We start from the raw sequence: 27082 nt of genomic DNA, 5'->3' as shown, positions 1-27082 counted from the left end.
TAGTTTTATATCCTGAGATTTACATTGCCCTGTCGAGATCTTCATAAAACTTGTTGTTATCCTGTTCGTCCCCATCATTTGTTGGTGCGTAGGTTTGGATTATGCTGATGTTAAAAGGGTTAACCCTTAATTTAACTAAAAGCAGCCGATCGGAAATCGCCCAATATGGTATAAGACATTTTGATACTTTGTATTATTTCAAATTCTCGCTAAACTAAATACTGATGGAAGGGAACAACAACTACTTCACAATTCATATTGGAACCAAATGGCAGTGTAAAAATTTATGATAATATAAGTAGTTGCACTAAAATTCAAAAAGGATTTAGACAGAGATGCGTTGCCTCATTGGAATTTTAAAATATCTATAGTGAAATGATTCTCAGAGAAATAGAAGACCCAGATGGGATAAAAATTTGAGGTGTTAACATCAACAATATAAGATATGCGGACGATACCATCCTAATAGCAAGTGCTACAGAAGACCTACAAATCCTCCTACCCAAAGTAATGCAAACAAGTGCAGATTCTGGTCTAACCATCAACTGAAAAAAAAAGTATGGTAATATCAAAACAGCAGGACACTCCCAACGGCAAGTTGTACATCAGTAACCAAGCGGATGAACAAAAGGCCAGTTTCAATTACCTTGGTAGCTTTATATTGTTACTTGTTATTCGTTATTCAAATAACAAGCCATAGGTAACAAAGGACTTTAAGGACATCCTGAACACTAAAAAGAGGGCGTTTGGAGATGGAAATAGGGAGGAGCTGAGGACAATACAGAGGGACCTGAAAGCCAAGTTGAGGGAGGTTAAAGACAGGTATAGGAGGAAGCTTGAGTGGAAACTCCAGCAGAACAACATGAGAGAGGTCTGGAGTGGGATGAGGACCATCACTGGGTTCTGGCAAACTAACAACAGAGGAGCTGAAGGCAGTGTGGACAGGGCCCACGAACCTAACCTGTTCTTCAACAGATTTGACACTGTGGCCCCTGCCCATCCCCCACATGATTCATCTGTTGTCAACCCCCAACCAACACATACTCCACTCTCCCCTCCTACCCCTCCTCACAGCCTCCCACCCTGCTCTCATGACTACATCCCTCCGCCACCTGAAACCACCACGGTGGGCTTCACAACTGAACAGGTGAGAAGACAACTGAAACTTCTCCACCCCCAAGCAAGGCTGCAGGCCCGGATGGTGTCAGCCCCAGGGTGCTCAAAGCCTGTGCCCCCCAGCTATGTGGGGTACTTCACCATGTCTTCAACCTGAGCCTGAGTCTCCAGACGGTTCCTGTGCTGTGGAAGCCGTCCTGCCTCGTCCCTGTACCGAAGACGCCGTGCCCCAGTGGCTCCAATGACTACAGACCGGTGGCATTGACCTCCCACATCATGAAGACCCTGGAGAGACTTGTTCTAGAGCAGCTCAGGCCTATGGTTAGGCCACACTTAGACACCCTCCAGTACACCTAACAGCCCTGACTAGGATTTGAGGATGCCATCGTCTACCTGCTGAACCATGTCTACGCCCACCTGGACAAGCCGGCGAGCACTGTGAGGGTCATGTCTTTTGACTTCTCCAGTGCGTTCAACACCATCCGCCCTGCTCTGCTGGGTGAGAAGCTGACAGTGATGCAGGTGGATGCTTCCCTGGTGTCATGGATTATTGATTACCTGACTGGCAGACCACAGTACGTGTGCTTGCAACTCTGTGTGTCAGACAGAGTGGTCAGCAGCATTGGGGCTCCACAGGGGACTGTCCTGTCTCCCTTTCTCTTCACCATCTACACCTCGGACTTCAACTACTGCACAGAGTCTTGCCATCTTCAGAAGTTTTCTGATGACTCTGCCATAGTTGGATGCATCAGCAAGGGAGATCAGGCTGAGTACAGGGCTACGGTGGGAAACTTTGTTACATGGTGCAAGCAGAATACTCTGCAGCTTAATGTGAAAAAGACTAAGGAGCTGGTGGTGGACCTGGTGGAGGATTACAAGTACCTGGGGATACGAATTGACAATAAACTGGACTGGTCAAAGAACACTGAGGTTGTCTACAAGAAGGGTCAGAGCCGTCTCTATTTCCTGAGGAGACTGAGGTCCTTTAACATCTGCCGGACGATGCTGAAGATGTTCTACGAGTCTGTGGTGGCCAGTGCTATTATGTTTGCTGTTGTGTGCTGGGGCAGCAGGCCGAGGGTAGCAGACACCAACAGAATCAACAAACTCATTTGTAAGTTTGTAAGTTTGTGGTGGGGGTGGAACAGGACGCTCTGACGGTGGTGTCTGAAAAGAGGATGCTGTCCAAGTTGCATGCCATCTTGGACAATGTCTCCCATCCACTCCATAATGTACTGGTTAGGCACAGGGGTACATTCAGCCAAAGACTCATTTCACCGAGATGCATAGGAAGTCATTCCTGCCTGTGGCCACCAAACTTTACAACTCCTCCCTCGGAGTGTCAGCCGCTCTGAGCCAATAGGCTGTTCCTGGACTTATTTCCACTTGGCATAATTTACTTATTATTATTTCATTACTTCTGGTTTGATTTTGCTATATTTCTACTCTATTCTTGGTTGGTGCAACTGTAACGAAAACCAATTTCCCTCGGAATCAATAAAGTATGTCTGTCTATCTGTCTATATCATGAGATGCTGGAAGTAAAGAAGAATTGGTATTACCAAAACCAACTTCTAAAAAATGAAACCGACTTTTACCAACAGACACAATTCTATGATAACAAGGCTTAGGCCACTAAAATGTGACATCTGGTCAATCTTGCTGTATGCTTCAGAAACATGGACTGTAACACCAGAACTCCAAAGAAACTTCGAAGCAACAGAAATGCAGATTCTTAGAAGGATGCTGAAAATATCATATAGGAATAGGGTAACTAATGAGATAATGCTCCAACGTGCCCATACAAAAAGATCTTTAATAAGAACTTTGAGTGAGAGGAAACATAAATTACTGGGCCACGTCATCAGAAAGGGAGAAATAGAATGCCTTACATTACAAGGCCGTATGCCTGGGAAATGCAGAACAGGAAGGCAAAAAAGAAAATATATGGACACTGTGAAAGAACTAACAGATTTATGTGTGCGAGATACCATTGATGCTGCGTGCGATTGTTCGATGTGGAAAGCCATGATCACCCAAGCGTGTAACGCACAAACCACATAGAGAAGAAGAAGACATGTTTTACAAAAAATACATTTCAATGTTCAAGTTCAACGTAAATTTATTATCAAAGCGTGTTAACCTGATGCTGTCTTCTTGACAAGGCAACTCAGTGCCCACTCCCAGCCCCCAAGGAATGGGACCAATTCCAAAGGGGGTGGGGTGGGTGAGTCTGGGACTTTGTGAAGGAGCCCTAACTCCATCCTCCTCATTCCCCTTTTCCCTTCTCACTCCACTGCATGTGTCTGTGTGTGAGAGACTGCCTGCGCAGTCGCACTCCATTAACGATGTGCTCCCCCCCCCAACACACTCGCACTCCTCTTTACACAACAATCCTCACCAGCTCAGAAGATCCCTCCTGCACCAACTCCTTAGCCATGTGTTAAACGGTATAATCTTCCGATTCCTGGCACGTGGCACAGATGACAGTCCTGAGATCACAGCCCTGGATGAGCTGCCCTTTAACTTAGCAGCTCACTCCCTGAACTCCCTTTGCAGAACCTCGTTACTCGACCAGCCCATATATCAGAACCTTGCATGCAGGAGACAACATGCCATCCTTTCTTTTCTTTTTAAATCTTTTTATTAATTTTTAAACAAACATAAATGAAACATGAATACAGAGAGTTTGAGAGTACATAGTTAATAGTTTAAATAAACATTCAAATAGATGACAATCAATATATCATAACCTCCCAAACACATGGTAATTGCAAAGAAAAGTAGTAAAAAAAAACCAGAAAACTAACCAACATGGGCCATTGCATTGTCAAATATATACAGTAGTGCCAATAACTCCGAACCTCCATCCAAATAATTAAAGATAATAAAAGTGAGGTTTAGGAAAAGACAATTTAACTCATATGAAAATGTTGAATAAATGGTCTCCAAGTTTCTTCAAATTTAACTGAAGGGTCAAAGACAACACTTCTAATTTTTTCTAAGCTCAAACAAGAGATAGTTTGAGAAAACCACTGAAATATAGTTGGAGGATTAATTTCTTTCCAATTCAATAAAATAGATCTTCTAGCCATTAATGTAACAAATGCAATCATCCGTCGAGATGAGGGGGATAAACGACTATTATCCACCATTGGTAAACCGAAAATTGCAGTAACAGGATGCGGTTGGAAATTGATATTCAGAACTGTTGAAATAGTACTGAAAATATCTTTCCAGTAATTTTGCAAACAAGGGCAAGACCAAAACATGTGGGTCAATGAAGTGACTTCAGAATGACATCTGTCACAGGTTGGATTAACATAAGAATAAAATCGAGCAAGTTTATCCTTAGACATATGAGCTCTATGTACAACCTTGAATTGTATTAGGGCATGTTTAGCACAAATAGAAGAAGAATTGACTAATTGTAAAATTTTCTCCCACTGCTCAGTGGGTACAAGGCAATGAAGTTCTTTTTCCCATTCCTTCTTAATTTTTTCTGATACTTCTGGCTGTATTTTCATGATCATATTATAAATGATAGCCTCTAAACCCTTCTGACAAGGATTCAGAGCTAAATTTTTTTCCGTAATGTCCGATGGACATAGTTTCAGAAAAGACTGTAACTCATTATTCAAAAAATTTCTAACTTGCAAATATCTAAAAAAATGAGTTTTAGGTAAATTATATTTATTAGATAGCTGTTCAAAGGACATAAAACTATTATCTAAAAATAGATCAAGAAAACATGTTATACCTTTTGTTTTCCATAAAACAAAGGCTTGATCCATAAAAGAGGGCCGAAAAAGAAAGTTAGATATTATAGGGCTTGATAAGGTGAACTTCTTCAAGCCAAAAAATTTACGAAATTGAAACCATATTCGCAATGCATGTTTAACTATACGATTAGTTATTTGTTTATTCAATTTAGATAAAGAAAAAGGAAGTGAAAATCCTAAAATTGAAAACAATGAAAAGTCTTGTACAGATTTACATTCCGAATTTACCCATTGTGGGCAAGCTGCTATAGTCGATTCTTGTGTCCAAAATATTAAATATCGTATATTAACTGCCCAATAGTAAAATCTCAAACCACCCTCCTTCTTAGGCTTCTGTAAATATTTTTTGCTTAGTCTAGGATTTTTATTCTGCCACAGATAGGAAGATATTTTGGAGTCAATAATATCAAAAAAAGATTTAGGAATAAAAATTGGTAATGCTTGAAATAAATATAAGAATTTGGGTAATATCATCATCTTAATAGCATTAATTCGACCAACCAATGACAAAGTTAATGGAGACCACCTGGTAACAAGTTGCTTAATTTGGTCAATTAAAGGTAAGAAATTAACTTTAAATAAATCTTTGTGTTTTTTGGTAATTTAAATACCCAAATAAGTAAAATAATCTGTGACAACTTTAAATGGTAAATGTTTATAAATTGGAACTTGCATATTTAATAGAAATAATTCGCTCTTATTAAAATTCAATTTGTAACCAGAAAAGTTACTAAACTGAGCAAGCAAGGACGAAATAGCAGGAATAGATCTCTCAGGGTCGGATATGTATAGTAACAAATCATCAGCATATAATGATAACTTATACGTCCCTTCCCCACGAGTAATACCCAAAATATTAGGTGATTCATGAATGGCTATAGCTAAAGGTTCCAAAACAATGTCAAATAGTAAAGGACTTAAAGGACAGCCTTGCCTTGTACCACGGAATAACTGAAAAACAAGATCTTTGATTATTGGTAAAGACTGAAGCCAAGGGTTTATAGTATATTAATTTAATCCATGATATAAATTTCAAACTAAAATTAAAATGCTGCAATGTATTAAATAAATATGGCCATTCAACTCTATCAAATGCTTTTTCAGCATCTAAGAAAATGACACATACTGGTATTTTGGGTGAAGGAGTATAAATAATAATTAATTTTCTAATGTTGAAAGATGAGTAGCGGTTTTTAATAAATCCAGTCTGATCTTCAGAAATAATTTGAGGTAATATATTTTCTAGTCTAGTGGCCAAAATTTTACTAAAAATCTTAAAATCCGTATTCAGCAAGGATATAGGCCGATAAGATGCACTTTCAGTGGGATCTTTATCTTTTTTAAGAATTAAAGAAATAGAGGCTTCATAAAAAGATTGTGGCAATATACCTATAGTTAACGCATCTTTAAAAATTTTACAAAGCCAAGGAGAAAGTATAGAGGAAAAGGATTTAAAAAATTCTACAGTATAAGCATCCGGACCAGGAGCTTCACCAGAATTCACTGAAAAAGTAGCCTTTTTTATTTCAGTTTCCATAATAGGTGCATCTAGGAATACACTATCCTCTGTTGTTAATTTTGGGATATTCAATTTTCTTAAAAATTCATCTATTATAGAAGAATCCTCAACAAATTCTGATTGATATAAAGAATTATAAAAATCTTGAAATGCTTTATTTATCTCTTTATTTATCGTCAGAGTGCCATCTCGTTTACGAATCCTAGTAATTTGTCGTTTAACCGAAGCAGTTTTCAATTGATTAGCCAATAATTTGCCAGACTTATCTCCATGTACATAAAACTGGGTTCTAGATTTAATTAACTGATTTTCAATCGAAGAGGATAATAACAAACGATGCTCCATTTGAAGTTCAACTCTTTCTTTATAAAGTTCTTTGCTGGGGGGGGTCACTGAATAAATCTTATCAATTGCTTTGATTTTAGCAACCAATGTTAATATTTTAGAATTAGTTCGTTTCCTAACTCCAGCAGAGTATGAAATAATCTGTCCATGAATAAGTGCTTTAAAAGTGTCCCATAAAATTCCACTAGAGATCTCTGCTGTTGAGAAAAACAAATCGATTTGTTGTTTAATAAAATTAAGAAAGTCTAAGTCCTGCAATAAAATAGAGTTGAACCTCCAAGATTTAGCATTAGTAGATGAGTCCAATGTCTTAATAGATAGCTTCAAAAGTGCATGGTCAGTACTTACAATAACATCTGTAAGTAAACGGTGATCAATAAAAAAGTAATCAATTCTTGAATAATTATGATAAACATGAGAAAGGTATGAAAACTCTTTGTCATTGGGGTGTAAAAAATGCCAAATTTTGGTAATTCCAGAATCAATCATAAAGGAATTAATAAGAGAGGCCGATTTATTAGGAAGAGCTTGGGTGGGCTTAGATCTATCCATCGAAAGGTTTAAACAACAGTTAAAATCCCCACCCATTATCAGCATATACTGATTCAAATTAGGAAAGGATGTAAATAGACACTTAAAAAATTCAGGGCAATCAGTGTTTGGAGCATAAAACAACTTTTTGATTAAAAAGTAGACCAGTAATAAGCAAAAATCTACCTTGTGGGTCTGAAATGGTTTCATAGTGTATAAAGGAGGTTGAAGAATCTATACAAATGGAAACGCCTCTTACTTTGGCTTGGGAATTCGAGTGATTCTGTTGAAAACTAAAAAAGCATTGACTATCCACCTTCCTCACATGAGTCTCTTGTACAAAGATAATATTAGCATTCATTCTGTGGAATACTTTGAATATTTTTTTCCGTTTGATCGGATGATTTAAACCATTAGTATTCCAAGAAACAAAATTAATAATCTTATCCATATTGCCAATATTTATTACAATTAACACATAAGGTTAAAAAAAAGATGAACTCATGAATCCGGAAGAGGGAAGTAAGTTCAAGGAGGAACCGGAAGTCACGACACTGCAACCATTTTTGTCGTTTCGAATCAGGCCAGGAAGTAAAACTAAGTGTGAAGCAAGCAAAAAGAAATCCCCCTCCCTCCACCCTCAAAACCAAAAAGAGGCAAGCAAGCAATCTAATACTAAATTTACCCCATGTCTCAAGACGGCAACTCAAACAAAAAAAGTTAAATAAAAGATACAAACCACCCATATTATAAGAAAGGGTTAGAAAGATTAAAGTATGCAATTAGTATTACATATATATAAAACAAAAGGATTTAAAACAATAATTTAAAACCCATAATGGATAATATTGTATTAGTGTTTTAAAAGAAAGTCCTTAAACTTATTCAGACACATCAAAACAGATATGACATATCCAAGCACTAAGGTCTTTCGGGAAGAAGAAACAACATTTTATTTTTTTAAAAAATCTTAATATTTAAATGTTAAAAATATAAAAAAGTGTATATGAACTTAAAAGAAAACCCAATGAATTACTTTCACAACAGAATAATATTATAAAAGAACTCAGAATAAACCAAAAATGGACTTTTACTGTGTGTAAGAAATACGTGTAAGCAATCACGTAAAAAAAATCATCATTTTATAAAAGATCCAAATCTATAAACTTATTTTTACATTAGTCAACTCGTAGAAACAATAAAGTGTTATTCTTCAAGGAATCCACTGGAGATTTGAACAGCCGATAAGTTCCATCATTGAGAGCAACTCTCAAATATGCTGGAAATAACAGTGCTTGCTTGTAGCCTTCTTGATGAATTTCCGACATAACCGATATAAAACCCTTAAAACTTCGGGACTATAGTCTTCCAGAATACGGAATTTAAAATCTTGAAAGCTGATGATACCCTTTTTCCGGGCAGCCCGAATCAAACGCTCTTTGGTATTAGGTCGTGGTTTCAAACTTGAATCTGAATGAAAATGAGAAATGCGATGTGCACGGTCAATTATTGGAGGAGTATCCAGTACTTCTGAGCCAAAGACATCCATTAAAAATTTGGAGAAAAATACAGTGAGATTGCCGTTCTCAAATTTTTCCGGAATCCCAATTATCCGGAGATTTTGTCTTCGAGAGCGGTTTTCAATATCAGTGATTTTAGATTTATAACGATCCAGCAGTTGAAAAGTCGAAGCTTGCTGTTGTTGCAGAGTTTCAATTATGCGATCTCTCTGGCGAGCGGCATCTTCAAGAACTAAAATACTTGCTTGTTGTTTTTGTGAATCTAGTGTAAGTGATTGAAGTTTTGCGTCAATTTAAAATTTCATCCAACATAGAAAGCTTTGAGGTTAATTTATTCTCCAGTTTTTCAAGTCTGTCGTCCGTAAGCTTCGCAATTGCTTCTAAAGTTAACGGTTCTTTCGTCTGTTTCGATTCCTTTGCTTTAGACATTTCAACGAGTTGAAAATGATTCAAACAATTGAAAAAGATTTCATACGTCTGAACCCCTTTAGAATAGGTATAAAAAGATCATTTAGGGGGGCGTTTGTAGGTAAAAAAAAAGTAAAAGGATTGGAGCGAAGCCTAAAACCGTTTCATTCCATAAGTGTCATCTTGAGACCACATGCCATCCTGGAATCTCATTCTCACCCACAGGACGTCCAATCAGTTCCCTGAAGGAATGAATAACCTCTGACCACAGCTCGTCTCTTCTCCACACTTCCCTCCTCAGTCTCAGAGCCAGACTAAGTGCCAGAGACCCTTCTGCTGTGACCTTCCTTTACTTGGTCATCCCCACCATCCCTGACAATATCTAAAGTGATATCTGTGTTGTTCAGGGGGATGGACACAGGGGTAAACTGCTCTCGCTGTTTCCTGACAGTCACCCAGTTTCCTGTGCCGTGCCCCTTGGGTGCAACGACCTCTCAAATGTCCTACCTATCACCCCTTCAGCCTCCCGAATGATCTGGAGTTCATCCAGTTCCAGCTGCAACTCCATAATGTGGATTGTTCGGAGCTGAAGCTGGAAGCCCTTCTCACAGGTGTAGTTATCAGGGACACAGGAGGGTCCCCTGCCTTCCCACATCCCGCAAAGGAGCTTTCCACTATCCCACCTGGCATCTCCACTGTTCCAACTGAACAAATGAAAAGGGGGCAAAAAAAAATTCTACCTTTGGCATGACTTTGCCTTCTCTGACTGACTGCTCTCCCCACTGAAACCTCAAAGAATTAAAGCCTCAATGTCTCCGCTCCAACTCTGTCCACTCCAACAGTGACCGCTCCACTTGCTCCTGCCTGACTTGTTCTTGATAATCAACCCTAAATATAGATTGGCCACTGCTGAAAGCTCAAAAATAACCTGCCCTGAACCACTGCCTTTAATACTCGGTCGGTGAACCTGAGTGAATTACGTCCTCTCAAGCATCTGATCTCTCCGATTCACGTTGGGTCAAAGCTTGGTTGGGGGACACAAGGATGAATGACTGATCGAAACCCATCCCACAGTCTGAGCAGGTGACCACCCTCCCCACAATGTGAACCCACCACTGTCTCTGCAGTGTGGATCAGTGTGTGAATGCCATCCCACAGTCTGAGCAGGTGACCACCCTCACCACAGTGTGAACCCACCACTGTCTCTGCAGTGTGGATCAGTGTGTGAATGCCTTCCCACAGTCTGAGTAGGTGACCACCCTCCCCACAGTTGAACCCACCACTGTCTCTGCAGTGTGGATCAGTGTGTGAATGCCTTCCCACAGTCTGAGCAGGTCAACGTCCTCTCACTGCTGAAAACAGTCTGGTCTTTTGTTAGCCGAGATGAATGTATGCATTAATTCCCACAGTCAGAGCAGATGAACAGCTTCTATACAGTGTGAACTCGCTGATGTTCGCTCAGTAATGTCTGAGTGAATTCCTTCCCGTCTGAGCAGTTGATGTTCAGTCAGTTGAAATGTCTGAGCGAATTCATTCCCACAATCAGAACAGGTGACTGGCGTCCCCCAGTGTGAACTCGCTGATGGACTTTGAAGCCTGATGACTGAGTGAATCCCTTTCCACAATCTGAGCAGGTGAACGGTTTCTCCCCAGTGTGAATTCGGCAGTGCCTCACCAGGTTGGATGACTCAGTGAATCCCTTCCCACATTCAGAGCAGGTGAATGGCTTCTCCCCAGTGTGAATTCGGCAGTGCTTCACGAGGTGAGATGAGTCAGTGAATCCTTTCCCACATTCAGAGCATGTGAATGGCTTCTCCCCAGTGTGAATTCGGCTGTGCTTCACAAGGGAGTCTGAATCAGCGAATCCCTTCCCACATTCAGAGCAGCTGAACGGTTTCTCCCCAGTGTGAATTCGCTGATGTACTTTCAGATGAGATGACTGAGTGAACCCCTTCCCACATTCAGAGCACGTGAATGGCTTCTCCCCAGTGTGAATTCGGCTGTGCTTCACAAGGTGGGATGAGTCAGTGAACCCCTTCCCACATTCAGAGCAGCTGAACGGTTTCTCCCCAGTGTGAACACGCTGATGTACCTTCAGATGAGATGACCGAGTGAATCTTTTCCCACATTCAGAGCACGTGAATGGCTTCTCCCCAGTGTGAATTTGGCAGTGCTTCACAAGGGAGTATGATGCAGTGAATCCCTTCCCACATTCAGAGCAAGTGAATGGCCTCTCCCCAGTGTGAACTCGCTGATGCACCTTCAGATGCGATGAGTGAGTGAATCCCTTCCCACATTCAGAGCAGCTGAAAGGTTTATCCCCAGTGTGAATTTGCTGATACACCTTCAGTTGAGATGACTTAGTGAATCTTTTCCCACATTCAGAGCAGCTGAACGGTTTCTCCCCAGTGTGAATTCGCTGATACACCTTCAGTTGATACGACTGAGTAAATCCCTCCCCACATTCGGAGCAAGTATATGGCTTCTCCCCAGTGTGAACTCGCTGGTGTCTTTGTAGTGTGGATGAATGAGTGAATCGCTTCCCACATTCAGAGCATGTGAATGGCTTCTCCCCGGTGTGAATTCGGTAGTGCTGCACAAGGTGGGATGAGTCAGCGAATCCCTTCCCACATTCAGAGCAGCTGAAAGGTTTCTCCCCAGTGTGAACACGCTGATGGACCTTCAGATGAGATGACCGAGTGAATCTTTTCCCACATTCAGAGCACGTGAATGGCTTCTCCCCAGTGTGAATTCGGCTGTGCTTCACAAGGGAGTCTGAATCAGCGAATCCCTTCCCACATTCAGAGCAGCTGAACGGTTTCTCTCCAGTGTGAATTCGCTGATGTACTTTCAGATGAGATGACTGAGTGAACCCCTTCCCACATTCAGAGCAGGTGAATGGCTTCTCCCCGGTGTGAATTCGGTAGTGCTGCACAAGGTGGGATGAGTCAGCGAATCCCTTCCCACATTCACAGCAGCTGAAAGGTTTCTCCCCGGTGTGAATTCGCTGATGAACCTTCAGTTGATATGACTGAGTAAATCCCTTCCCACATTCGGAGCAAGTGAATGGCTTCTCCCCAGTGTGAACTCGCTGGTGTCTCTGTAGTGTGGTTGAATGAGTGAATCTCTTCCCACAGTCTGAGCAGGTGAACGGCATCTTCTCAGTGTGAACTCGCTGGTGTTCATTCAGTTGGGATGATTGAGTGAATCCTTTCCCACATTCAGAGCAGGTGATTGGCCTCTCCCCGGTGTGAACTCACTGGTGTCACTGTGGCGTGGTTGAGTGTGTGAATGCCTTCCCACCATGTAAACAGGTTACCGTCCTCTCACTAGGGAATTTTTGGATCTATCTTTAGCATCGACAATGGAATGAATTGCTTCCCACTGTCAGAACAAGTGGAGCATCTCACTATGGTGTGAACTTGCTGATGTATCTTCAGGCTGGATGACTGAGTAGTTCCCCTCCCTCACACAGAGCAGGTGAATTGCCTCTCCCCACTGTGAACTCACTGGTGTGTCTGTGGGTAGGCTGTGAGTGAATCCCTTCCCACACTGAGAGAAGGAGAATGATATCTCACTGCGATCAATCATCTGGCAATTCAGACAGTCAGATGTTTGAATCCCTTGCACAATCAATGCAGTTGAAGAACTGATCTTCAGTGAACAAATGCTGGTGTGTTCTCAGCACCCCGGTTCCAGTGGATTTCACAGAGTTACAGCAGAAAACTTCAACTCAGACACAAAACACATTTCCAGCTGGGATGAGATAATTCATCTCCAAGAATCAAAAACAGATGTATTGTTGTTGCAAAGAAAAGATTTGGCCACTCCTTATATATCCAGAAAGAGACAGCAAAGAGACACTGCACAAGTGTTCTGCCATTTCAAACCTGTAAAAATATTTGAAAGGACATCAATGCGTGAAGGACAATTTTTTCAAGTGAGATTTTAGTCTGTGGTGAGAACGTAAGAAATTGGAGCACGAGAACATCACCTGGCCCATCTCCACCAACCTGCCTTTTCCCCATCACCCTTAATTTCCCTACTTTGCAAAAATCTATCCAACTTTGTCTCCAATGCATTTACTGAGGTAGCCTCCACTGCTTCATTGGGCAGAGAAATCCACAGATTCACCACAGTTCTTCATCTCCATCCCAAATGCCCCCAATGTTAAAGTTCTAGTCCCATCTACTAGTGCAAACAACTTTCCTGCCGCAATCTTATCTATCCATTTCATCATTTTACATGTTTCTATAAGATCTCTCAATGTGAGCTCTGGCTCCATCATAATATTACCCAGTTCATCTCATGTTGAGATATACCGCAGGTGACTGTGGGAAGCGAGGGAGGAGATTGCTGAGCATCTGGCGATGATCTTTTTATCATCAATAGGGATGGGAGAAGCACCCGAGGATTGTTCAAGAAAGGGAGTAGAGGTAACCCAGGAAATTATAGACCAGTGAGTCTTGCATCAGTCGTGGGCAATTTGTTGGAGAAGGTCCTAAGCGGGAGGACTTATGAGCATCAGATTAGGGGTAGTCAGCATGGCTTTGTCAAGGGCAGGTCATGCCTTACCAACCTGATTGAACTCTTTGGGGATGTAACATTGATGAAGGTAGAACATTGGATGTAGTGTACGTGGTTTTCAGTGAGACTTTTGATAAGTTTCCCCATACGAGGCTCATTGAGAAAGTAACGAGGAAGGATCCAAGGAGAGCTGCTTTGCGGATCCACAACTGGCTTGGCCACAGAAGGCAAAGAGTGGTTGTCGATGGTCTGTATTCTGCATGGAGGATGTGACCAGTGATATTCTGCAGCGATCTGTTCTGGGATCCCTCCTCTCTCTTCATTCTGACTTTTAAAAATGACCTTGATGAGGAAGTAGAAGGGTGGGTGTGTAAGTTTGTCGATGACACAAATGTAGTGGGAACTGTAGTGTCACAGTAGAGCGTTACATCGATAGGATGTAGAACTGGACTGAGAATTGGCAGATGGAGTTCAACCTGGTGGTTCATTTCGGTAGGTCCAATATTAATGATAGGACCCTTGGCAGTTTGGAGGATCAGCGAGATCTTGGGATCTGTGTCAATAGTTCATGCAGAGCTGCTACGCAGCTGGACAATGTTTTTAAGAAGGCCTTCATCAGCCATGGGACTGAGTTCAAAAGTGGTGAGGTACTATTACAGATATAAAAGGCCTTCGTTAGGCCCTACTTTTAGCACTCTGTTCAATTCTGATCACCTCACTACTGGAAAAAATGCTCTAAATAGGGTGCAGAGGAGATTGACAAGGATGTTGCTTGGATTGGAGAGCATGCCTTATAATAATAGGTTGAGTAAACTTTGGAGTGATGGAAAATGAGAGGTGACCTGAGAGAGTTGTATAAGATGATGAGAGGCATTGATCGTCTGGATAGCCAGAGGTTTTTTCCCAGGGCTGAGCTAGCTAACATGCGGGGGCATAGTTTTAAGGTGCTTGGAAGTAGGTACAAGGGGGATACCAGAGGTAACTTTTTCGCACAGAGAGTGGTGGGTGCATGGAATGCACTGCCAGCGATGGTGGTAGAGGCGGATACAATCAGGGTCTTTTCAGACACTGTTAGGTACGTACGTGGAGCTTAGAATAATAGAGGTCTATGTGGTAGTCAAACTCTAGACAGTTTTGAGAGTAGGTTTTATGGTCAGCACGACATTGTGGGCCGAAGGGCCTGTAATATATTGCAGACTTCTGTTTCTATGTTTAGATATGAACTCCTCATCTTCTAACAAGTCACGGATCAGGCATCCTGACTGACCAACAAATTCCCTGACTGTAAACACAAAGTACACTGCAGATGCTGTGGTCAAATCAAGACGTACAAAAATGCTGGATGAACTCAGCAGGTCGGGCAGCATCCGTTGAAAGAACGTTGACTGCTTCTTTCGACGGATGCTGCCCGACCTGCTGAGTTCATCCAGCTTTTCTGTACATCTAAATTCTCTGACTGTATTCCCTCTGTATGAGAATAGGCTATTTTTGCCTTCAATCAACCTGTGTCTTGGCTCAATCTGTCCTGATTTTTGGTATTATTTCAAGCGCTGGTCATGCTCCACAACACTACAAAGTGAACTTGTTACTACATGTCGGATCCTGGACATTTTCTAATTACTGGGATCCCCTCCCACCCCCAGCTGATTGACAGTGATGAACCCATCGATGGCAATGACTATGAAGGGGTGGGCAGTAGTTATTCTCATTGGAATGGGGCACCTTTGTGATGTGCAAGCTACAAGTCACTTGTCATCAAGAACAAGGTGTTTCATATCGTTATTTACACAGAGAACTAAAGTTGACGGGAGGATTTCTTTTAGCCATACAGCACTAATTTACACTTCCACTGACTGGACAGTATATTTTTGTTCCGAGGTACTGATCCTCGGATTGACATGGCTGGAGGTCGCAGTATTTGGGCATATTCTAAGGGGACAATGCTGGTAGTGTCACCCATGGCTGCCTCCTTACCCAGCAGACACCAAGAACAAGAAACCTGTCTATCCGCGATTCAAGGACCCAGCAATGCGCATGCGCCGCAGAAATGGCGGCGCCGCCAGCTCTGAATCAGCCGTTAACTCCCCGTCACTCGGGTAAATCGTGGGGCTGAGAGAGACGGAAAGGACTGGGATTGTCCTGAGGTGCCGGACCAGTGGGGACGGAGCTCATAGTAATGTTCCTTCAATCGCGGTGCAGACGCCGTTAATTAAGTTCCCCCCCGCGGCCCCGCTCCTACCTGCGTCCGATCCCTCCGAGCCTCTCATCTACTGAGCGCATGCGCAATATTCGCGATTGGCTGTGACGCACACGCATGCGCATTTGTTTAAACAGGATTAAAAAAAAATCTGCAGATGCGGAAATCCAAAACAACACCCACAAAATGCTGGAGGAACTCGGGGGGGCAGAAAGCAACGATGGAGGGGAGAGAACAGTCGGCATTTCAGACCGAGACCCTTCTTCAGAACCGGAAAGGAAGGGAGGGAGAAAGAATGTGAGGTGGAGGAGAGGTGATACATCAGATTAGTCGGGCGTGAAGTAAAGAGTTGGGAAAATTGATGAAAGAGATAAAGGACTGCAGAATAATCATGATGATGTTGATAATAATAAATAAATACATTATTGATCCCGAGTGGGGAATTCTTTCGTTACAGCAGCGACATTTAGAAACACAATTAGCAGTGTGCAGACTTTACTAAAAATAAACCGGGAATAATAATATACACAATAATACTGCACCAATGTGTAATAATAATGTATGAAATAAAAATGCAGAGACTGTTGATCTCTGAAGTGTGTTCTCCTGTCGCAGAAAGATGAACTGTTGAATATGCGTATTGCCGTTGATCCCAAAGATTTTCTGTAAAGGCGTCAAATGTTATGGGGAGAAGGCAGGAGAATGAGGTTGAGAAGGAAAATAAAAGATACTGGGACAGGTACACAATGAGGAAACTTTAGAGAGCGATCTGTCAAGCACAGACAAATGGGACAGACTCAGACAGGGTTTTACTTGGAAGTTTCTGGCCTTAACTTATTTTTAATTCGTCTCAGAACAATTCTCAACAAAATCTTTATTAGGTGAATCTTAAGACAGATTGTTCTATAATTTTCGCAGTCATTAATTCCAGGAATTCTTGGCAGAGCTATAAGTACAGATTTCAAGCAATCATCAGGCAATACAGCAGACTCATATATGCCATTAAACAGTTCAAAAAGAATATCTATGCCCAGATCTTCTAGGGCTTGTAAACTGAGGTTTCCTCAAGTCCAGTGGCTTTACCACGTTTCATGCTTTACATTGCTTTAGTTTTTTTCTTCTTTGGTAATAGGTGGGCCAGAATTAGGGTGTTTAATATCTGGGGGTTCCCCTCTATTATCCTCAGACAGCTGCTCTATATACTGAATCCTCCTCCCACATACTTCATCTGGATCTGTCTGCTGATCTTATGCATTCTGTAGAGGAGGTTTTCTTAATTCCCTAATTTACTTAATTTTCCTGTCCATTTCTTTGCCGTTGTTAATATGGCCTTCTGCTTCATTGCATTTTTTTAAAATTTTATTTAATTGCGTTTTTAAGTAATTACAAGTGTGGAAAAAATGTATATATCCCTTCCCCCCTCCCTTAACCCCTCCCCCTAACTTCCCTATATAAAAAAAAAGAGAAAGTAAGAAAGAAAAAAAAAGAAAGAGTGCCTGGTTGTTGGAAGATCTCCACATGCTCCATGGAGTTCTTAATAACTTTAGTATGTATATTTATTTCTTTCCCCAAGTAACCAATTGTTTCATCTTCAGAGCACCTATATATTTAGTCCTGTCTTTTGTAAATAAGGGCACCAAATTTTCAAAAATGTTTCATATTTATCTCTTAAATTATAAGTAATTTTCTCTAATGGAATACAACCATAGATTTCTTTCTTCCAACAATCTATACTTAAATATGTATCTGATTTATAAGTAACTGCAATAGCCTATTTGGCTACTGCCAGTGCAATTTTTATGAATTCTTTCTGATATTTATTTAGTTTGAGTTTCGGTTTTATCCCTTCAATATCACCTAGTAAAAGTAATATTGGATTATGAGGAAGTTGTATTCCCGTAATTTGTTCCAGTAAAAGTCTTAAATTTGTTCAAAAAGGTTGAATTTTAGAACAAGACCATGTCGAATGTAAAAATGTACCAGTTTCTTGGTTACATCGGAAACACTGATCAGATAAACTTGGATTTAATTTATTTATTTTTTGTGGTGTAATATATAATTGATGTAGAAAGTTATATTGCACTAATCTTAACCGAACATTTATTGTATTTGTCATACTATCAAGACATAGTCTTGACCAATTTGTTTCTTCAATTTTAATATTCAAATCACTTCCCCATTTTTGTCCTGACTTATGGACTCCTTGTTTAATTGCCTGTTTTTGAATCAAATTATACATACAAGATATAAATTTTTTAATATTTCCTTTTTGAATTAAAATTTCTATTTCATTAGATTTCGGCAATAACATTGTTTGACCTAGTTTTTCTCTTATATAAGCCCTTAGTTGAAAGTAACAAAAAAGCGTGTTGTTTGATACTTTATATTTATTCTTTAATTGATCGAATGACACTAATATACCTCCTTCAAAACAATCTCCTATGTATCTATCCCTTTTTGAAACCAATCATATAAAAGTTGATTGTCCATTGTAAAAGGAATAAGTCTATTTTGAATTAAAGATCTCTTTGCTAATAAAGATTTTTTGGTCTCATCATCAACATTTATCTTATTCCATAAATCAATCAAATGTTTTAATATAGGAGATTCTTTCTTTTCCCGTATCCATTTGTATTCCCATTTATATATAAAATCTTCTGGTACGTTTTCTCCTATTTTATCTAGTTCTATTCTAATCCATGCCGGTTTATCTTTCTCAAAAAAAGATGCAATAAATCTAAGTTGATTTGCTTTATAATAATTCTTAAAATTTGGAAGTTGTAACCCTCCTAGATCAAATTTTCATGTCAATTTTTCCAACGATATTCTTGATATCTTACCTTTACAGAGAAACTTCCTCACATATTTGTTTAACTCTTGAAAAAACTTCTGGGGTAATTGTATTGGTAATGATTGAAATAAATATTGTAGTCTAGGGAATATATTCATTTTTATAGTATTTACTCTACCTACTAATGTTATTAGTAATGCCATCCATTTATCAAGATCTTCCTGAATTTTTTTCAAAAGTGGTGAATAATTTAATTTGTATAAGTTTTTTATATCATTATCAACTCTTATACCTAAATATTTTATACCATTTGCCGGCCATCTAAATTGAGGTTATTAATCGACATTGACTATAGTCTCCATTAGTAAGAGGTAAAATTTCACTTTTATCCCAATTTACTTTATAACCTGATATTTTCCCATATTCTTCTAATCCATAAGATAATTTACATAATGAATGTAATGGATCTGTTAAATAAAGTAGAACATCATCAGCAAATAAATTAATCTTGTATTCTTCCTGATTAACTCTGAAACCCTTAATATCTGGGTTCATTCTTATTAATTCAGCTAATGGCTCTATTGCCAACACAAACAAAGCAGGTGATAATGGACAACCTTGCCTAGTTGATCTTGTTAACTGAAATGGTGTCGAAATTTGACCATTTGTCACTACTTTAGCTTTGGGATTAGTATTTAAGGTTTTAATCTATTTTATAAATGATGTTCCTAATCCATATTTTTCCAATACCTTAAATAAAAAATCCCATTCCAATCTATCAAATGCTTTTTCTGCATCTAAAGCAACTGCCACACTCGTTTCCTCCCTCTTTTGCGCTAAATGGATTATACTAATTATCCGGGTTACATTATCTGCCGATTGTCTATTTTTGATAAATCCTGTTTGATCCATATGCACTAATTTTGATAAGCATTTAGATAATCTATTAGATAAGATTTTTGCTATTATTTTATAATCAGTATTTAATAAAGAAATAGGTCTATATGATGCTGGCTTTAAAAGGTCTCTATCTTTTTTTGGCAATACTATTAAAATATCTGTTGAAAAAGATTCTGGAAGTCTATGCGTTCTTTCTGCTTGATGTATTAACTCCATAAAGGGAGAAATTAATAAATCTTTAAACATTTTATAAAATGCAGGCAGAAAACCATCTTCTCCTGGAGATTTATTACTTTGAAGTGATCCCAGAGCTTCTTCAACCTCCTTCACTGTAAAAGGCATACCTAATCCCTTCTGTTCTTCCATATGTAATTTTGGAAGAGTTATTTGTGCTAAATATCTTTCTATCTTAACATCATCATTTTTTGATTCTGATTTGTACAACTCAGAATAAAAATTCTTAAAAGCCTCATTAATTTCTAGAGGCTTATAAGTAACTTTATTCACTTTTGTTCGGATTGCATTTATTGTTTTAGAAATCTGATCTGTTTTTAACTGGCATGCAAGGACCTTATGTGATCTTTCACCTAGTTCATAATATCTCTGTTTAGTTCTCATAATTGCTTTTTCTGTTCGATATGTCTGGAGTGTATTATATTTTAACTTCTTATTAATAAGTTGTCTTTGTTTTTCTTCTGTCATATTTCTTTGAGATTCTTTTTCTAATTTTATAATCTCTTTTTCCAATTGATCTATTTCTATCATATATTCCTTCTTAATTTTAGAAGTATAACTTATTATCTGACCTCTCAAATATGCCTTCATTGCTTCCCACAATATAAATTTATCATCAACTGAATGTAAATTTGTATCTAAAAAGAACTGAATCTGCTTTTTCATAAAATCACAAAAATCTTGACGTTTTAGTAGAATTGAGTTAAATCTCCATCTATAAATTGATTCCTCTTTATCTATCATTATCATTGTCATTATTAAAGGAGAGTGATCAGACAATATTCTTGCTTTATATTCCACATTTTTCACTCTATCTTGAATATTCGTTGATAATAGGAAAAAATCTATCCTTGAGTATGTTTAATGTCTATTTGAATAAAATGAATAATCTCTTTCTTTTGGATTGATTCTTCTCCATATATCAATCAAATTTAAGGCTTTCATCAATGATAGAGTTAATTTTGCTACTTTTGATTTTGTAATAGCCTTTATTGATCTATCTAAAACTGGATCTAGACAAAAATTAAAATCTCCACCTATTAATATTTTATCATGTGCGTTAGCCAAATTCAAAAAGACCTCCTGTACAAATTTTACATCATTTTCATTTGGTGCATAAATATTCATAAGAGTACATAGTTCTGAAAAAATTTGACAATGTATAATTAAATATCTTCCTGCCGAATCAATTAATACATTTTGTATTTTAATTGGTAAATTTTTATTAACCAAAATTGCAACTCCTCTCGCCTTTGAGTTAAATGAAGCTGCAATAACGTTTCCAACCCAGTCTCTTTTTAATTTCTGATGTTCTATGTCCGTTAAATGAGTTTCTTGTAGGAAAGCTATATCTATTTTCATTTTTTTAATATATGTTAAAATTCTTTTTCTTTTTACTGGTCCATTAAGCCCATTAACATTAAAACTTAAAAAATTCAATATATTAGTCATTGTTTTTAATTATGTTACTCCAATCTATAATAATACCTAATCTTTCAACTTTCGTGGTATCCTGGGAAATCTTTTTAGAAGTCTCCATGTTGCTATGTGTGTCCTCACCAATCATCCAGGCAGAAAGATAGAAGAGAAATAGAGTATAAGGAAAAAAACAAAATACCCCCCTACTAATGTTGTGAAAGAAAAAAAACACATTACCCACCTCTGTTGTACGGGTCATGGCAATCGCCATGATTACACACGTGAATCCTGTAGTAACCGATTCAAAGCTCCCCAGCCTCCCCGCAACGTAAAAAGTATATATATAAGAAAAGAAAAAACATATTATTCTCAATTAACATTTCTAAAATTTTACTTTTCGCCCTTGTATCATCCTTAAATGTCCATCAGTTCCATTTGCTATCTCTGTCTTCGTCTTTAACCATTACGTTTATAAATCTCTACGTTTAATTAGCGAATAGATGGAAGTTTTTGTGCGAACACCTCCGCATCTCGATAATCGGGAAAAAATCTTTTTTTCTCTTCCAAAAAATTTATCAGTGTTGCTGGGTGGCGCATTAAAAATTTGTAACCTTTTTCCCATAAGACTTCTTTGGCTGAATTAAATTCTTTCTTTCTCTTCAAAAGGTTATAACTTATATCAGGATAAAAAAGAACTGGTTTCTCTGCTATCATCAATGGACCCTTTCTTCTTTTGGCACCTTGGACAGCCGCCCTCAGAATCTTTTCTTTATCCTGGTATCTTAAACATCTTATCAAAATTGATCACGGATTTTGATCATCTTGAGATCTTGGCCTTAAGGCTCTGTGCACCCTTTCAATCTCAATTGAAGTTTCTTCTCCCATTTCCAATTTTTTAGGGATCCATTTTTGAAAAAAATTATTGGGTCTTCTCCTTCGGTACCTTCTTTAAGTCCAACAATTTTAATATTGTTACGTCTACTAACATTTTCAAGCTTATCAATTTTTTCCACGAGTTGTTTTCTTTCTGATGTCCAGGCATTATTATCAACTTCCATTTCCTTCATTCTTCCATCCATGTCTTCCATTTTAATTTCCAAATCTGTAATTTTCTTTTCCATTTTTTCTTGTTTCTTTGTCATTTTATCAAACATAGCCTCCATATTTATTATTTTTTCTTTAATTACTTTTTGGTTACTTTTAATTACTTTTAATGCATTTAATTTATGCATTATTTGCCTCAAAGTCTTTTTTATATTTTCAGAGGAATTTTCATCTCCATCTTCGTCTGATCAGGGGACGTCACGTGATGACGTAGGATCGAGACGCTGGAACCCAGCCCTCCCGTAAAAAAATCAATAAATTAATGTTTAAATGAAGAAAAATTAGTCTATACCTTCATAAGGTTACTTATAAACTACTCCGGATTGTTTTAAGCTATGCCTCATAAACAGAGGACGAAGCAAGTTACTGCCGCGAAGACAGCTCAAGTTCGAAAAGAATCAAGGCCTACTTCTACCGAAGAACCGCGGACTCAGGTACAACACATCACTGGCGAAACAGAACAGGAAACTGCGGCATCATCGGCCATTTCTAAAGGAAAGGATCAACGAGAACTGCGCAAGCGTAAAAGAACGAGCATGCGCAAACGAGAGCAATCAGAACTACAAATTTCAGCTGCGACTTCAACTGAGAGTGACTTCATTGCATTTTTGATTTAGCCATTCTTCCTTTGCAATATTGCACACTTGTCTGTTTAGCTCTCTGAATTGCACTTCATTATTCTTCACTAACCTTCTTTGTTCCATCAGATGTAGAATTTCTTGGGTTATCCACCCCTTGTTGGTGTGTTGTGTTTCTTGTATTTGGATTATCTCCCCTGCGGATTGTAGTATAGCATATTTAAATCTGTCCCAAATAGGTGTTGTTTCGTTTTCGCTGAGGTGTTCTTCTACAGCTGTCTTGAATTGTTGCTAAGTATGCTATCTTATTTTTTGTTCTCCCAACACCGACTTCTCTTTTTTCCACGTTTCAGTTTCTTTAATTTTGTTTTGATGGTAGCTATTACTGGATGGTGATCTGAACAACAGTCTACTCCTGAGTAGGATTTAGAATTTGTGATATTATTTCTAAAGGGTTCATTGACGGTAATGAAATCTATTTGATTCCTTGTTCTATCTCCAGGGCTAATCCAAGTACACAATCTACGTGGATGGTTTTTATACCAAGTGTGCTGCCTTTATGGCAGTTATTTAGTTTATAATATTTTCGCTTAGTAATTTGTTAGCATTTTTTTAGTCAAAGTTAGGATTGTTTAAATCAATTGATTTGTCTGTAACACATCGCGGCTGCGATGACGTCACATTCGGGTTCGCCGCGTCTTGTGGGAAATTACCGGTTTGAGATTCACGCAAGGGTGGGGGTCACTCACATGTGCCACCATAACGCCGGCTAGGGTTTCTCTATGCACCAAAGACACAGTGAAAGCAACGCTGTAAGTCATTAGATAATCGATATTTTGAGTTAAAATGTTAACGCCGATTCTGTTAAAAGTAACGACGGTCGGTAAGGTTTATGTTTTCGTCAGTTAAAGAGTCGGGATAGTTTGTATCGAAGTGTATCTAAAGCAGCCAATGGAGCAGCTAGATTCTGACTGTATGCTGCACTTTAATGTAATGTAGTTATTGTACTTTACCTTTGCAAGCATTCACAATGTAAATGTGATATTTAGAAGGAAACAAACACTGTACCAATCTTGTATTGTTTTTCAACAGTTTTCACCATGCGTTAATGTGAAGAGTGAACAGTAAATGGTTAATCTTACTGCGGCCTCGTTTGCATTGATTCTGGTTTATCTCGACGTTTACCTCGGCGTTACGTCACACCTGAGCGAGAACGTTACACCAAGTATTGGTGGTCACTTGGTTGTATCTGACACACCAGTCAGCAAACCTTTCTCCATTTTCAATTTTCTCCCCTAGTCCAAAGGGTCCTATAATATTATCAACCGTTTTCTGTCCAACTTTGGCGTTAAAATCTCCCATGACTAGTTTTATATCCTGAGATTTACATTGCCGTCACGATCTTCATAAAACTTGTTATTATCCTCTTCGTCCCCATCATTTGTTGGTGCGTAGGCTTGGATTATGCTAATGTTAAAAGGGTTAACCCTTAATTTAACTAAAAGCAGCGATCGGAAATCGCCCAATATGGCATAAGACATTTTGATACTTTGTATTATTTCAAATTCTCACTAAACACTGACGGAAGGGAAGAACAACTACTTCACAATTCATATTGGAACCAAACGGCGGTGGTAAAAACTGATAATAATATAAGTAGTTGGACTAAAATTTAAAGAGGATTTAGACAGAGACGCGTTGCCTCATTGGAATTTTAAAATGTCTATAGTGAAATGATTCTCAGAGAAATAGAAGACCTAGATGGGATAAAAATTTGAGGTGTTAACATCAACAATATAAGATATGCGGACGATACCATCCTAATAGCAAGTGCTACAGAAGACCTACAAATCCTCCTACCCAAAGTAATGCAAACAAGTGCAGATTCTGGTCTAACCATCAACTGTAAAAAAAAGTATGGTAACATCGAAACAGCAGGATACTCCCAACGGCAAGTTGTACATCGGTAACCAAGAGGTTGAACAAAAGGCCAGTTTCAATTACCTTGGTAGCTTTATATTGTTACTTGTTATTCGTTATTCAAATAACAAGCCATAGGTAACAAAGGACTTTAAGGACATCCTGAATACTAAAAAAGAGGGCGTTTGGAGATGGAAATAGGGAGGAGCTGAGGACAATACAGAGGGACCTGAAAGCCAAGTTCAGGGAGGTTAAAGACAGGTATAGGAGGAAGCTTGAGTGGAAACTCCAGCAGAACAACATGAGAGAGGTCTGGAGTGGGATGAGGACCATCACTGGGTTCCGGCAAACTAGCAACAGAGGAGCTGAAGGCAGTGTGGACAGGGCCCACGAACTTAACCTGTTCTTCAACAGATTTGACACTGTGGCCCCTGCCCATCCCCCATGATTCATCTGTTGTCGGCCTCCAACCAACACATACTCCACTCTCCCTTCCTACCCCTCCTCACAGCCTCCCACCCTGCTCTCATGACTACATCCCTCCCCCACCTGAAACCACCATGATGGGCTTCACAGCTGAACGGGTGAGAAGACATCTGAAACCTCTCCACCCCCAAGCAAAGCTGCAGGCCCGGATGGTGTCAGCCCCAAGGTGATCAAAGCCTGTGCCCCCCAGCTATTTGGGGTACTACACCATGTCTTCAACCTGAGCCTGAGTCTCCAGAGGGTTCCTGTGCTGTGGAAGCCGTCCTGCCTCGTCCCTGTACCGAAGACGCCGTGCCCCAGTGGCTCCAATGACTACAGACCAGTGGCATTGACCTCCCACATCATGAAGACCCTGGAGAGACTTGTTCTAGAGCAACTCCGACCTATGGTTAGGCCACACTTAGACCCCCTTCAGTTCGCCTATCAGCCCCGACTAGGATTTGAGGAAGCCATCATGTACCTGCTGAACCGTGTCTACGCCCACCTGGACAAGCCGGCGAGCACTGTGATGCTCATGTCTTTTGACTTCTCCAGTGCGTTCAACACCATCCGCCCTGCTCTGCTGGGTGAGAAGCTGACAGTGATGCAGGTGGATGCTTCCCTGGTGTCATGGATTATTGATTACCTGACTGGCAGACCACAGTACGTGCGCTTGCAACACTGTGTGTCAGACAGAGTGGTCAGCAGCACTGGGGCTCCACAGGGGACTGTCCGGTCTCCCTTTCTCTTCACCATCTACACCTCGGACTTCAACTACTGCACAGAGTCTTGCCATCTTCAGAAGTTTTCTGATGACTCTGCCATAGTTGGATGCATCAGCAAGGGAGATCAGGCTGAGTACAGGGCTACGGTGGGAAACTTTGTTACATGGTGCAAGCAGAATCATCTGCAGCTTAATGTGAAAAAGACTAAGGAGCTGGTGGTGGACCTGAGGAGGGCCAAGGCACCGGTGACCCACTTCCATCAAAAGGGTCAGTGTGGACATGGTGGAGGATTACAAATACCTGGGGATACGAATTGACAATAAACTGGACTGGTCAAAGAACACTGAGGCTGTCTACAAGAAGGGTCAGAGCCGTCTCTCTTTCCTGAGGAGACTGAGGTCCTTTAACATCTGCCGGACGATGTTGAAGATGTTCTACGAGTCTGTAGTGGCCAGTGCTATTATGTTTGCTGTTGTGTGCTGGGGCAGCAGGCCGAGGGTAGCAGACACCAACAGAGTCAACAAACTCATTCGTGAGGCCAGTGATGTTGTGGGGGTGGAACTGGACTCTCTGATGGTGGTGTCTGAAAAGAGGATGCTGTCCAGGTTGCATGCCATCTTGGACAATGACTCCCATCCACTCCATAATGTACTGGTCAGGCACAGGAGTACATTCAGCCAGAGACTCATTTCACCGAGATGCATAGGAAGTCATTCCTGCCTGTGGCCATCAAACTTTACAACTCCTCCCTTGGAATGCTAACCGCTCTGAGCCAATAGGCTGGTCCTGGACATATTTTCACTTGGCATAATTTACTTAGTATTATTTCATTACTTCTGGTTTTATTTTGCTATATTTCTACTCTATACTTGGTTGGTGCAACTGTAACAAAAACCAATTTCCCTCGGGATCAATAATGTATGTCTGTCTATCTGTCTATATCACAAGATGCTGGAAGTAAAGAAGAAATAAAAAGTAGAATTGGTATTACCAAAACCAAC

The 27082-nt window shown here is 39.7% G+C and overlaps 1 protein-coding gene across 1 annotated transcript in view; it reads right to left on the bottom strand.

Annotated features, from left to right (window-relative positions):
• The window catches only part of LOC140716735 (uncharacterized), a 37879-nt gene that overhangs the window by 7960 nt on the left and 2837 nt on the right, over nt 1-27082 (bottom strand). The window contains exons 2-3 of the mRNA XM_073029542.1: nt 11769-12462; nt 10897-11468 (exon numbers count right to left, since the gene is read on the bottom strand). Of these exons, the coding sequence (XP_072885643.1) occupies nt 10897-11468; nt 11769-12462 (1266 nt within the window). The remainder of the gene's footprint in view (nt 1-10896; nt 11469-11768; nt 12463-27082) is intronic.

The sequence above is a fragment of the Hemitrygon akajei genome, chromosome 26 (genome assembly GCF_048418815.1).
Source record: "Hemitrygon akajei chromosome 26, sHemAka1.3, whole genome shotgun sequence".
Taxonomy (NCBI): domain Eukaryota; kingdom Metazoa; phylum Chordata; class Chondrichthyes; order Myliobatiformes; family Dasyatidae; genus Hemitrygon; species Hemitrygon akajei.
This window is presented reverse-complemented; position numbering and strand designations above follow the sequence as displayed.